Source organism: Exophiala oligosperma (assembly GCF_000835515.1).
Source record: "Exophiala oligosperma strain CBS 72588 unplaced genomic scaffold supercont1.8, whole genome shotgun sequence".
NCBI lineage: Eukaryota > Fungi > Ascomycota > Eurotiomycetes > Chaetothyriales > Herpotrichiellaceae > Exophiala > Exophiala oligosperma.
In genome coordinates, this window is record NW_015622825.1 from 1,695,087 (window position 1) to 1,708,768 (window position 13,682).

General features: G+C 51.4%; 5 protein-coding genes across 6 annotated transcripts; 2 read left to right on the forward strand and 3 right to left on the reverse strand.

Annotated features, from left to right (window-relative positions):
* Window positions 1–378: 378 nt before the first annotated feature.
* On the reverse strand, window positions 379–3,737 carry PV06_08545. 2 transcript variants are annotated; one of them, XM_016409896.1, is made up of 5 exons: window positions 3,405–3,737; window positions 3,096–3,324; window positions 2,956–3,013; window positions 2,192–2,898; window positions 379–2,070 (listed from the first exon to the last, which is right to left on the reverse strand). In XM_016409896.1, the coding sequence occupies exons 2-5, from the start codon at window positions 3,249–3,251 to the stop codon at window positions 1,138–1,140; spliced, it is 1,854 nt and encodes a 617-aa protein (XP_016260204.1). In that variant the 5' UTR covers window positions 3,252–3,324; window positions 3,405–3,737; the 3' UTR covers window positions 379–1,137. The 2 variants fall into 2 exon arrangements, with proteins under 2 accessions (XP_016260204.1, XP_016260203.1); XM_016409895.1 differs by having other exon boundaries at window positions 3,381–3,737.
* A 1,944-nt stretch (window positions 3,738–5,681) lies between these two features.
* PV06_08546 (uncharacterized protein) lies at window positions 5,682–6,676 on the reverse strand (the record flags this gene model as incomplete). Its single annotated transcript, XM_016409897.1, has 2 exons — window positions 5,682–6,329; window positions 6,410–6,676. The coding sequence occupies 2 exons, from the start codon at window positions 6,674–6,676 to the stop codon at window positions 5,682–5,684; spliced, it is 915 nt and encodes a 304-aa protein (XP_016260205.1).
* A 2,036-nt stretch (window positions 6,677–8,712) lies between these two features.
* PV06_08547 (uncharacterized protein) lies at window positions 8,713–10,401 on the forward strand. Its single transcript, XM_016409898.1, has one exon. It carries the CDS (start codon window positions 8,804–8,806, stop codon window positions 10,355–10,357), a length of 1,554 nt encoding a protein of 517 aa, XP_016260206.1. The 5' UTR covers window positions 8,713–8,803; the 3' UTR covers window positions 10,358–10,401.
* A 119-nt stretch (window positions 10,402–10,520) lies between these two features.
* On the reverse strand, window positions 10,521–11,511 carry PV06_08548 (uncharacterized protein). Its single transcript, XM_016409899.1, has 2 exons — window positions 11,294–11,511; window positions 10,521–11,199 (listed from the first exon to the last, which is right to left on the reverse strand). Exons 1-2 carry the CDS (start codon window positions 11,414–11,416, stop codon window positions 10,828–10,830), a joined length of 495 nt encoding a protein of 164 aa, XP_016260207.1. The 5' UTR covers window positions 11,417–11,511; the 3' UTR covers window positions 10,521–10,827.
* Window positions 11,512–11,662: 151 nt separating this feature from the next.
* On the forward strand, window positions 11,663–12,986 carry PV06_08549 (40S ribosomal protein S8-A). The gene is made up of 2 exons (XM_016409900.1): window positions 11,663–11,837; window positions 11,963–12,986. The coding sequence occupies exons 1-2, from the start codon at window positions 11,764–11,766 to the stop codon at window positions 12,492–12,494; spliced, it is 606 nt and encodes a 201-aa protein (XP_016260208.1). The 5' UTR covers window positions 11,663–11,763; the 3' UTR covers window positions 12,495–12,986.
* Window positions 12,987–13,682: the final 696 nt, after the last annotated feature.

A 13,682-nucleotide genomic window follows, 5' to 3' on the forward strand; every position in this document is an offset into this window, starting at 1 on the left:
CTCTCTGTCTCTCTCTGTCTCTCTCTGTCTCTCTCTGTCTCTCTCTGTCTCTCTCTCTCTCTCTCTCTGTCTCTCTCTCTCTCTCTCACACACACACCCTCCCCGTCGAGGAAGAACCTCGAGGTACTCCGTAGATATAGCCGCAGGTCAGATCATGTTGACATAGCTCTCAATTAGCTAGGGTATGCAGAAAATTTCCCCCGAGAGAAATTCTTTGGTAGTCGCCACATGGAATGAGTATATGATACAAAAACATCTAGAACTCTCAGGCGTTTCGGTCCCAACTTCATACGTTGGGGTTGGTCAATGTCGAGTCCGAGGTGTAGAGAGGGATATTCAAAATTCATGTAAGATTCTGTACAAGGCACAGTCGAAAAGTTTAGATAGAGATAAATCTTTGTTTGATACAGTCTTAGATAAAAATATCGACAAGGCTTGCAATCTGCCAGTCAGTCTCCTATCGCAATTTTCCCCCTGTTTACTTCTCGGTGAGTAGAAACGTCCAGCCGTTGATTGATTGAGCCCTCTGCCTTTTTCCTTCTCTTCTCTTTCCCTTCCAGGCCTCACAACCACCCTCCAACACATCAAATTTCAAAAACCGTTCACCTGCACACACACATACACCAGTTGTTTCGTAAAGGTCGCTGGCATCAAAAAATATTCATGCTCCATCGCTATGCCGGCAATAGCTCACATTTCACACATAGCAGACACACGACACTCCATCCCTGGCCTTGCCCTGTAACCTTAGGTATTGTTTGTCTAGACCTTTGAAGCTCCTTGTTTCTCCGCCCAACCGGCTTTTTTCTGGCAGATAAAGTGAAGCAAGCCGTCAATTTCGAAGAAGAGGAAGAAGAAAAAAATAAAGCCAAAGTGTCTAGGTCCGTCCATTCGTCATATGCAAAGAACGTTCCATGTGCCATTCCCATCAAGAATCCCCAGTCCCAGCCTGACCTCCAGCACCGCCCGCCAATATTCACGATACAAACTAGAGAACACATGTACATGAATCTGCAAGAGTCAAGTACATGAAATGATTAAAGAACTGAACACCATTTGCTGAACATGAGTTGTGTCGTCGAAGTCGTTATTGGAATCAAGAACTCCATGACAGAGGGCGATGTCCGGTTGGACCTTCTAAGCAGGACTTTTAGCAGTCTGAGGGCCGCCGTTGCGGCGTGGCGGCTGGTTCTCATCGCCCACACTAAGGCCTTGGATGCCGGCGGAGAGGAACGAAAACGGGTCCGCACCTTGCTCGCTGCCGTAGAAGCCATTCTGAGGGGGCATGCTTCCTGGAGCGGTATTGTCGGTGGCGCCACTGAAAGCAGCTTGAGCCGCGGGGCCAAACGATGAGTGGGAGATGTTGCTTGAGGCATACCCAGGGGCCATGCCACCCATTTGAGGGAAACCAGTGCCGGGAGCACCCATGCCAGAAGGCATGCCATACTGGCTAGGCGGTGGCTGGGCGAAGGCAGCACCAGAGCCAAAGGCGGCAGCACCAGCACCGTAGGGGGTAGGACCTGGAGTGCTAGCCATAGAGCCAGGACCCATGCCGAACTCTGATGGGGGACCCATGGGTGACGGGTAAGAAGAATCGACAACGATCGCGGCGCCCGAACGGGGAGCGCCACAGCGCAAGCAATTAACATTTTTGGCGAAGTTGTGGTATTGACATCCTTCTGCACCGCATCTCCAGTCACCAGCACGGAAAGGAACAGGGCCAGCGCCACCGCGGCCATGATGTCCCATGCCGTGACCATGATGACCACCCATATGGGGATGGTGACCCATCATGTGTGGTGGTGCATACCCATAGGCGTTGTAGCCGTAAGGATCACCACCTCCCGAACCTGCTGCAGGGAAAGAACAACGGAAGCATGCGGTACGGCGCTGAAAGTTCGAGAAGCCACATGAAGGACAATTCCAGTCACCAGGTCGAGGTCTATTCTTGCTTGGAGGGAAAGGTGTGAGAATCTCGGCGGCACGATCGAGGACTCGGCTTGATGAAGGCGAGACCTCGATGGCCTTTTCGTTGAGAGCGCGTCCGTTCATGCAGAGACTTTCAGCAGCCTAGAGCAAGGAAGATAATATGTCAGCACAAAATGTCTATCTGTGGCGTCAGGTTGACAGAAGGGAAATGCAGAAGTGACCTGAATATGAAGGGAACGACAGAAGCGGCAGTGCAACGTACCTCTTCGTGCGAGGAGAAGACGGCAAACCCTGAACCTGTCGGCTTGTGCTGGTCCGGAGTACGGAGGGTCCAGAAAGCAATGGGTCTTCCTCCGAATTGAGTGAACCAGCTTTCGAGTTCAGACTGGGTGGTGTCGTGCGGCAGACCGTTCATGTGGAGGACTTTGCTACGTTCCTTCAAAAAGGCGTTCACGTCAGCCCTGGCGTCCATGGGTCGAGTCAAGACATCCGGGTGCTCATGCGCGGGTTGGGACTTCCGGATAAGGCCGCGCAGCACCCTGGCAAGAGTGACCGCCTCCTCCATGGCGCGGCGAGGGGAGGCAGGCGCCAGAGCCTGCAGATGGAAAGGCAGGTTGTGCTTGATTGGAGCCGAAGATTGCACAGGCTCCACCTCGAGAGCAGCACAAATGTTTGCTAGGGAGCTGGGGCCGAAGGGCAGGGACTCTGGATGGTGCTGTTGCCAACGGGCGTACTCTGAGCGCAAGTCAAAGGTGCGCGAGTGTTGCAGGTAAGCCGGTAGGACGACTGATTTGTCGCGAGCCTCTCGGGGGAGCTGCACACGCAAGTCCCAGGCATCCAGTGTCACAAAGGAGAACTCCAAATTCTTGGATATCAGATGCTCCTGGGCAAAGTGGTCGAACCGAGTCACGGCGTCCCGGAAGGAGCCGGCATTGCGAACATGTTCCCAGGTCAATGTGGTGAGGCTGGCTGTGATCCCAAGGTCAGTTTATGCAACGCCCCGATTCTGCCGACACAAAGACTCACTGCAAAGCGGTGTGATAGGTGTGTTGATCGGCTTCACCAAGACACTCTCTCGATAGATCTAATTCACTCGTCAACCCTGTGGTGTTCCTTGTCTCTTCACGCCGGCTCTGTTTTTTTTGCCAACCGAGTTCACCACCTACCTCGTCACAAGTCTTACTGTCGAGCAGGATCCAGCCCATTTCAATGACTTCTGCCGAGTCTTTGGTCACGTAGACCCCATGTTCATCGCAAGTCGTGGCTACATGGATGACCACATACCGATCCAGCTTCGGAGAGGGTAGAGCAGCACTCGCCATGGTGAGATGGGATAATCAACGACGGAGGAAGGTCGGAATCGGACAGGAGTCGAGGTACAATAATGTAACAGTACTGTTCATGGTCAGCCAACTACCCAGGAGAACTGCAAGCAGGGCGGAAAAAGTCACCAGACAAACAAGTGGGAGACGAACAGCTCCGAGATCGAGTCAGAAAAACAGAAACCCGGCCAACTCCAACGATTTGAAAGACGGCAACTTTTGTGGAAAATTGTCAGAAAAAAAGGGCTGTGATAGCAACGCAGCAGCAACACACTCTCTCTCGATGCCAGTAAAACACAAAATTATACGGACGAAGGAGAGACAAGTTGACTTTGACAAGATGCCGATGGCTGTAGACAAGGAAGAGAGTGAGGAGAGATGGATTGGCTTCGCAAGATGGAGGTTCTCAGGTTTCTAAGGCCAAAAACGGGACTACACTTGAAATGGAGTCGAGCGTCGGATTTTCTTGGGCCTTGGGAATTAGAGGCTTCAGGCTTCAAACTCCGGCTTGGACTCGAGGGGGGTTTTTGGTGATTATATATGTAATATCAAACATTTTCTTCACAGTACTAGTATATCTAAATTTCCAACCTCTCTCAAAAGAGTTTGTTCTGCTGTATGTCTGTATGCCCTCGACCCTGGAACACGGAGCACTGCGCTCGCACTTTTTGTTTGCTGACGGACGGTGCCATCGGAAAAACCACCGCATACACCACCATCACCATCCATGCCACCCATCACGAATCGCTACTATGGACTCGTAGAACATACGAGATCATCTACAACACGAATAATCTGCACGAGTAGCTCGTACCAAGATGACCTGTACTCTGTACCCCTACTCACGACTATTCCTCACAGGAACTTGAAGAATCGTGGTGGATTCCTCCCTCAAATCCCACCAGTCCCTCTCGATTCCTCCTCTCCAAATGCCCACACAACCTTGTAGCCGACTCTGTGGTGCTGGTTTTCTATCTCCGTCGGCTACCAGGGTACCGTGGTCTTCGGTGGCTCACTAGGCCGTGTGATTGTCGCATACAGGGCCACTATCACAAACATTCCTGGAATCACCAGACTCTCTCAGAAACCAGGACCAAGGTAAACACGACGACGTCTTTGCACGCTTTTGTCCGTTGAAGTTTACTTTTGCACCGTCTGTCTGGACATCTGCAGCATTTGACAGCTTTCTTCCTGTGCGGCTAACCGTGCTGGACTCGTACAAAGAGAGACGTCAAAAACGATAACTAAAAGTCCTTCCCGCTGCCCCAGTTCGCCTGTGTTTCAGGCCCCTGCTACAGACCTAGGTAGTGACGGGTTAGAGCCTGGATCCCCTGAGGAATGCCCCCCAAAAGAGCCCTCGAAACTCCGGAAACGTGGGCCATGTCTAGCATCTAGCAGGGTTCGGAGTGTGAATGACGAAGATTACGCAGCCCATCGCCTCCCCGTTGCTCACACCGGCACTAACTAAATGTCCTCGTATGTGCAGCCATCCGCACGAGTACAGGGTGAAGGACAGTTAATACCTTCAAAGTCCGTGCTTGGCGTATGGGTTGATCTTCGACACCCTCTTTGCACGGGGCCCGAGCGACCGGCCGGAGGACGAAGCCTCACTCGATGACCGCTCTCGGCCCCAGCCTGCTGGCACTGGCAAACAGTATGCAAACTGTAAGGAGTCCGGAGTACAGCACTTCGCCATTGTTCTCACAAGTACTCCGTACCCAAGACTCAAGCCCTCACAATCAAGTTTGACATCCTGCTGATGCAGTCGTACCCATAATTACTTGCATGTTCTACATGCCACCAAAGGGTCAACAACTGGTCACGTTCTAAATCGACAACCCCTTCGTCGACCCTTTGCACTGCTTCACCAACCCCGAATTGACTGGTCCTGGATGAGCAGCACTGGTTCCATGACATGATTTAGCGACCCTTGCCGCGCCCGCTCCCGAGCCAGCCGTGCGCACTCGGGTGTGGGTAGCCTGACAGTTGTGCAGGGATGTTGTCCACCTATTTGGACAAGACCATTGTGCTTATCCAGGCACTAGAAAGCAGGCCGAGCGCATTCCGTCAATAGGCATGTCCACACCTACTGAACGATCCAATCGGCTGCCTTATGAGCCAACGGTCGATGTGATGACCACGTTTTTGCTTCATACAGTGATTTTATTCTGGTACTGGGTTGTACTGCGTCTTTTCGTCTCGATTGAGTTCAGTCGAAGCTCGGCAAGAAATTGAATGTTAGAGATCTACAGTTAATATTTCCAGGTTACAGTGCATTGATGCCCAACATGTGAGTGAGACTATGGTGTCGCGATTATCTTGTACTACGAATAACTGCCGATCCATTACTGATGCCCAAGCCGAATCCAACCTCCAGCAATGAATATATCTTCATGCCGGAACGATCCAACTGCTTCGAAGGGGACAGCATTATAATCTTGCCACATCGAAACGTGTGGTGACCGCCTGACGATCAACTTCCTCAATAACAGTCAAATCGAAAGCAGCCTCATACCCATTGTAAGCAACTCCTCTCAAATTCCAGGAGGATCTTTCCTCGGTCTGGGTGTAGCCCCCGGAATCAGTAGCTTTGGCGAAGATTCTTCTGCCCTCTCCTTTCTCTATCTTGATCCTAGCGTTCCACAGGACCCAAGTCCACTTGCTAGCATATTTGCCACCATGTTCGAGCTGCGCATCCGACCAAGTCTTGCCTTCATCGCCAGAGACTTGCACCCTGATCACGGGCCCGTGAGAGCTCTGTGGCACGGCATAGCCCAGAACCTCGATGAAGCCAGAAGCAGGCAGCTTGATGGTGGAACCGGAGACTGGCCAAGCGACACAGGCGTTGATAGGCATCTCGAGCATGGAGGGACAACGCGACCAATACCCTTCGGCCGTTTTCGAATCGCTTACTTCCGGAGGCAAGACCTTGTAGTCTCGCTGCTGATAGAAGCAGGGCGACTCCTGGTCCGAGACCGTGATGGAGTCGAGCCATTTGACAGAACGAGCTCCGAGGACCCCCGGAACGATTGCCCTTACAGGGAAGCCGTGACGAGCTTCGAGAGGCAAGCCATTCATCTGTCGCAGAAAGAGCGGGCATCAGTTATCTGACCACAAGGAGGGTGTGTGTTGCACGCAATATCCACGTTGGTTCATACCTTGACTGCCAGGATCACATCCATCTCGAGATCCATGGCCCTAGCGAATGGAATACTGCCACCGTACCATTCATCGTGCTGGGTCTTGCCTCCATGGTTTGCGAAATGGATGTGTTTCGGTACGACGTTGCGCTGCATGGCACCATCTTCTTCTCCCACACCAGCTGCGAGGAGGATGTCTCGAACTAGGGGCCCCTCAAACGTACAATTCATCACGGCACCGTCGAACCAATCAACACCGACCACCTCCTTGATTCGAGTCCGCATGGTGTGCCTTCGGTTGCCGGCGCACTGAAGTGTGCAGGTAACGCAGTACTGAGGAAAGTCATTCACAAGCTGGTCAAGTGTCAAATTTAATTGCCTGGACACGAGTCCGTCCACCTTGACTGTGTGTTCTGATCCAATCCTGTGCTGAATAGGGCCATGATTGCGGTCATAGTGGTCGCTTTTGGTGATGAAACTGTCGAATTAGTTGAGATGATGAACCGAAGGTACCGGGGCAAATTTCCCCTACCTCGAAATCAGATCTATCATGTGCGGTTCGCGGTTGATTGGCTTCTGGACCGTTCCATCGTCGAAAGGACAGATCTTTTCCTTTTGAAAAGTCAGGTGTGTCTCGGAAATGTTTACTATTGTTACTTACGATCGGCATCTTCCAGGCTACCTGGGGTCAACCCGATGACAATACGAGTCAGCGATGCAGAGATGTCACTTAGGAGGTAGGTTTGATCCGGTACCCGATGCTATTGTAGGGCAAGAGCATGAAAGTGAGGAAATCGAGGTGGGAAAGGCGAGGACAAGGAGTCTCCCACCGCCATGTCGCTCACGCACGCCGCCGATAACCCGAAAAGAGAGAGGGACCAAGCGCACATGTCCAAGTGCGGGGTTCTTTGTCCGGCACTGCATCCTATGCTATGTACTCGCATTTTTTGGGCTTTCAAAACCTGAAGCATTGGTATAGATGTAAAGGAGTACTTCTAGCAATCTCAGCAAGGCTGAACAACTCAGGATCAGTGCATCTTCAGCAATAAGGGGCAATGTAGAACCCGACACGCTTCCCGGCCAATAGTTGGGCAGCATTTGGTGTCCGCCTTGAGCACGCAATCGCCGTTCACTTCAAGGCGTAAATGCTCTGCCGTGTGTTTACATGCGCTGGAACCTTTGCTTGACAGAATATTCTATGGCAAAACTCCGGCTTAATTGAAGGAGGGATTGTGCTTAATTGTTCTGGGTAGTTGTCGCAGTACGAGCAGAACTTGTGAGCGTTCTGCCTCGACAATCTACTTTGTACTAGCCTTGAGTTGAGGCTCGATAGTCGGGAACCTCGCAGATCAATCTCTCGAGATGTCTCTCTGGTCGTAAGTCCTGCCCCAAGAATTTGAACCACCTTGTGTTGTTGTTGTCGAAGAGCTATGGTAGGACATTCGCTGACCATTTTTTCAGCTCCTACAAAGGCTTGCCGCCGAGAACCCGAGGCTTAATAGGGGTTGCCCTTATGGTCAATGCCTCCGCCATGTTGCTGTTCTCGGACCAGATTGAAGGGATGCTGGGGATCGCACCGAACACACAAGAGCAACAAAAGCTGGTAAAGGTGTACCCTGTGGAGCGAGGGAATGAGCGTTGAGAGCATACGGACAATCGTGGCAAGATACCACAAAGATACAGTCGCTTTGACCTTACTACGGTTTCTCGGAAGTGCGGAGCTTTCTTCAATCGCTCGAGCCCGGCACGCGTGACAGCGCAGTAAACGAAGCCCTCTTTGGACTACCTCGGTACCTTCTCCCGTTATGAACGACAAGTGGGTGAAAGCTACGCAGGTCAAACCGCTGAGGAGTACGAGTTCCTTCAAGGCTTCAGAGTGCCCGGGCAAACCAGATTCGAGAGACATTCCCTCCACCGAACGGTTCTGCAAGGATTCAGTCTCCGCTTGTCCGGGCAACACAAGTTAAGAGAGGGATGTCTCTGCGTGGGAGAAAGGAAAGGACATGGTATGACTAGCGTTGTTGAAAAAAAAGAGAAGTTGGACACAACAGCGGAGATGAAGGCACTCCGATTTGGCTCGCTCAATGCGGGAAAAGTTTGGCACGAGAAGTGATGTCCTTGACGACATTGTAGATTCAAATGAGATGTTGAACCGATGCTTCTGCAACAAGGTTGTGGTTATTAGGCCAGGCATACTGGATCCTTTTCCTCGGATTTTTGTTGCAGGATACTCTTACAGCATATCGGCTGAATGTTCTACCGAACCCCCATCACAAGGCGGACTTCGACGTGTACCGTAAATAGAGAATAGTAAGGGCGCCCATCAACATATCGTAATCATTTAGGTAGGCGAAGTGATGCCTTTTAGTCTTTCTTGATGACTGGAAATCACCCTGTTTCCTGCAAGACAAGATGAGCCGGGTGCTTTGGTCGTCCTCGCAGACGATCAAGTATGTAGTGGCACCACGATCACGACCACGATTGTTGAAACGAGGTTTCGTAACGACGCCTTCTTTGTTCTTGACCACGACCGAATTGTGGCGATTGAATGAATTCAATCTAAAGATCGACCCTGATCGATTATGGGACACGGTTCACTCTACTGCGAGGTGGACAGCGCCCAGGGCTGCCACGTCCGGCAACAACAACGGCGATGATGTCAGAACCGCAGGACTCGCGAGACTGACGCTGAGCGCAGAAGACAAACAAGCTCGAGATTGGTTTGTGGACACCACAAGGTCACTGGGGTGTCGAGTGCACGTCGACCAGATTGGCAACATCTTTGCCATCCGGCCCGGATTGAGAGACAACACGATCAACAACGAGAATGCTGGCATGGCAGCGGCGGCGACTTTCGCCGGGAGTCACCTCGACTCTCAACCCAGCGGAGGTAGGTTTGACGGCGTGTTAGGTGTGGCCGCCGGTGTTGAGATGTTGAGGACCTTGAACGACAATCAAATCGAAACGGAAGGTCCCGTGGGGGTGATCAACTGGACCAACGAGGAGGGAGCAAAGTTTCCCATCAGTATGATGGGGAGTGGTGTGTGGTCCGGACAGATATCTCTGGATGATGCGTGGAAGGTGAAGAGTGTCATTACGACCACGAGTACCGTCAAGGAAGATCTCGAACGGATTGGGTATCTGGGTGACGTCCCTGCACATTTTGACGCCGGGATAAGAGTCGGGGCTCATTTCGAACTTCACATCGAACAAGGCCCCAGGCTGGAAAAGTCGAGACAAAAAATTGGAATCGTCCAAGGTGTCCAAGCCTACAAATGGTTTACGATCGTCGTCAAGGGTCGAGAGGCGCACGCGGGTACGACCGACATGTCGAGTCGAGTCGACGCCATGCAAGCCTCGGCACAACTCATGTTGAAGGTACACCAGATCGCGAAACACGGTTGTTCGGACGGGAAAGGCCTCGTCACTTTCGGCAGGTTGAAGGTTTCACCGGGGAGCGTCAATACCATTGCCGGACTCGTCGAGATGAGTTTGGACATGAGACATCCGACCGACGAAGGGTTGGCTGAAATGGAGGAGAATTTGTATCGAGTTTGTAAGACCATGATGAACGCGACAGGACGGAATAAAGACGGTGGCCCCGAGGTGACTCTCCAACAAGACTTTGCGAGTAATGCGATCAAATTCGACGAACGAGCCATCGAATGTGTCGAACAGAGCGCACTGAGTGTGCTGGGGGATATGGAAGAACACGGGGGGCTACGTGATGGTGGTGGTAGCCATCAAAAAGTACAAAAAATGATGAGTGGAGCAGGTCATGACAGTGTTCGTACGAACCTACATTGTCCGACAGCAATGATCTTTGTACCTTCAAAGGATGGAATCAGTCACAATCCGGTCGAGTGGACGGACAAGGAGGATTGTGCCATAGGGGCAAATGTCTTGTTACAATCCGTTTTGAGGATGGACAAGATGAGATACGAGAGGGGGGATTTTTACGAATAGACCAAAGATACAGTAAAGTAAGGTATACAGTGACTCTCTCGTAACTTTTGCCTTCTACGGTCTCCCGCCAGATGGGTGTTTAGATGCTCCGTATATATGGATACAATTGATATCAATGGAATCGACGAGTGCACGAGAACAGGGATGAGAAAAAAATGCGAGTGCCGTTTTAACAATAGGCTCTTTTGTATTTTTCATCTCAAGTCTTCTAGCTAGAAGCTTTTTCAGAGTGCGCATGATCTCTGTGTCTGCATGTCAAGTCCTGACCATGCTCATCACAGCAACAGCAGCGGGCATCTTTTTCGACACACAGACACCGCATGTGGAGAGAGGTTTGGGAATGTCTGGATGCAAAAAGAAAACTCCGTCCAACAGTTGCCCCGGCTTCCTGATTTTCCTTAGCAATCCTTTGCCATGCCCCATTGCCCTTGCTTCCTTTGCGTAGATCGGTTTGCAAGAAAGAGTCTCCCTTAAGAGCTAGGAGCGGCACCGCGACCACGGCCGAATCCGCCACGGAAGGTAGGAGCAAATTCGCCTGGAGCACCGCCCTCCTTGTTCTCGCCGCCGGCGTCACGACGACGGTAACCGCCCTCACGGTCACCTCTAGGACCGCCACGGCCGCCGCCACGTCGTTCGCGCTCGTCACCACCCATCATGCCGCGAGGGGGAGCGTGGGACCGTTGTTGCTTGATGTGGGTGGCGGGGACGATCTCGGCCGGGAGGTGAAGCCACTCGCGCAAGTAGTCCAGACCTTCGGGGGTCAAGGTGTAGTAGTAGTATTGCCAGGAGAACTGGGTCTTGAGGTAACCTCGAGAGGTGAGGGATTGGCAAGCCTTGATGACCTATTGAGTAGAGAGATTTGTTAGACTTTTTTTTTCTGGTCTCTTGTCGGGAAACTCCACCCTCGTTTCTCAAGTTGTACAGGGAGAGACAAACATAAAGATTCTTCACATCAATGTCGGGATGCTTTGGCAACTCATAGTTCTTCTGGGCGACTGCGACACCCTCACGAAAGAGGTATTCGTGGATCTTTTTGCGGTCTTCGCGTGGGATGAGCATTGTTGCGAGCTTCTGGCGCTATTCGTGAAGTCGCTTTAACAATGCGGCGGATTGTGGTTGTAGGAGAGGGGGTTTTTTTGGTGTGGTGGTGGTGGTTGTGTGTTTGTGAAACTGCGGAGGGCCGAATTACTGAAAAAGTGGTGGGAGGCAGTGCGGTGCGCGCGCACACACAAAAATCTTGGCATTTTACGCCAAGAAGGACCACACCGCACCTTTTCGAGTTTTTGACTGCGGCAGGTTCAACAACCCGTCCAAGGTAAAACCGTCGAAACAATTTCCCTCACCTCGTCAACGCCCAAACCAGACCTTCGACTACTCTTGCTGGAAAATCGACACCGGTAGTCAAGATGGGTATCTCCAGAGATTCAAGACACAAGCGTAGCGCCACTGGTGCGAAGAGAGCATACTACAGAAAGAAGCGGTACGTGTTTTGCAAGTCTAGTTAAACAATGATCAAGGCGAAGAAGACCACACGACGAGAGATTTTGGGAGTTTTCTTTTTCAGTCGATCGGATTAAAAATTCTGACGAGTTTCTTGTTTCGCAGTGCCTTCGAAAAGGGACGTCAACCGGCCAACACCCGTATCGGCGGCAAGAGGATTCACCTCGTCCGCACCCGAGGAGGCAACACCAAGTACCGAGCCCTTCGCCTCGACAGCGGCAACTTCAGCTGGGGAAGCGAAGGTGTGGCCCGCAAGGTCCGAGTCATCGTCGTCGCCTTCCACCCCAGCAACAACGAACTCGTCCGCACCAACACCCTGACCAAGTCCGCGGTCGTCCAGGTCGACGCCGCGCCCTTCCGACAGTGGTACGAGGCACACTACGGCACCTCCCTGGGCCGCCGACGACAGGGCCAAAAGTCCGAGGTCGAGGAGAAGAAGGTCAGCAAGAGCGTCCAGGCCAAGAGGGAGGAGAGACTCAAGACTTCCGGCAAGGTGGAGCCCGCCCTGGAGAGACAGTTCGAGGCCGGTCGCTTGTACGCCGTCATCAGCTCGCGCCCCGGTCAGAGCGGCCGCTGCGACGGCTACATCCTCGAGGGTGACGAGCTGGCCTTTTACCAGAGAGCCATCCGAAAGTAAAGAAGACAAAAACCAAACTCACAACTCTGCACTTTCCGGAATCATGAATGGGCGATGAGGTGTTGTCGTGGTTGGAAGGGGGTACTGGTGTGTACGTGCCTTGATCATCTCTGATAATGGTCAAGGGAGAACGAGTTTTAAAGGGGGTTGTCTTTGGGGAACAAAGAAAAAGAGGCAGATCGGGCGCAAATCCCTTTTTGCAAAGATGCAAGATGGCATGGAACAAATGGTGTATGCGTGTGTACTTGGGGGAGCGTCGGGTCAAGTCATGACTGCTTTGACTTGCCTCGCGTCTCTTACACTCGGGTTCTCTTTCTTTTTTTCCGTGGGCGCGCGAATCGAGGAAAACGATCATGGCCAGATTGATGAAAAGAACTGAGGGTTGACTTGGCTGGTATGAGTTCCACGCAAAACAAGACCAAAAAAAGAGAAGAAGATAGCCATCTCATACTGCTGAGGCTAGAAATCACAATACTGTTTCAAAATGAAGAAGTTTCCTCTGTGTGTGTTGCAATTTGTTTCTATTGTAAAGCAAAAACTAAACCATGAACTTTGCTATCCAGTAATGAGTATGCACGTTGCATGCCAGCCACATGTTATAGAAGAGAGAGCCCTTTGCTGTTTGCCGCTGATCATCCGAAAGCACAACCTTTTTTTTGGGTAGGACTTGTTGGTTTTGCTAAATTTTTTTCTCTCTTTCTTTTTCCAGAATTCAAGTATGAAGCATGCAAGTATGAGAAAGACACATGCTTTCCAATCGGATGTGACACAATGATGATCAATGATTGATCGACGCTCTGCAAGCTCAAGTTCAACTCAACTCGATTCAATTTGGCCCAACTGTACTTCCCCTTATTTCCCTTTGCCAGCACCCGAAAAGACCGACCGTTCCCATCCCATCCAGCTCTGATTCCACATTCCCACTTTGTCATTTGGTGGTGTTGGACATGATTTGATGTTGTTGTCGTTTATGCCTTTCGTGGCACCCATGCAATGCAAATGCGATTTTGTTGGTGGAAATAAACTTTTTTTTTGTGTGGTTGTTTTGGAAAAAAGAGATTCGAAATTGAAGACGCCTGAAACGCCCCGATGTGAAGATCGAAGACCGAAAAACCTCATGCAATGTCGTATAATGGTTCGTATAGTGTGTCGTTATAGCCTTGGTGAGTACCTGATTATTCAATGCCG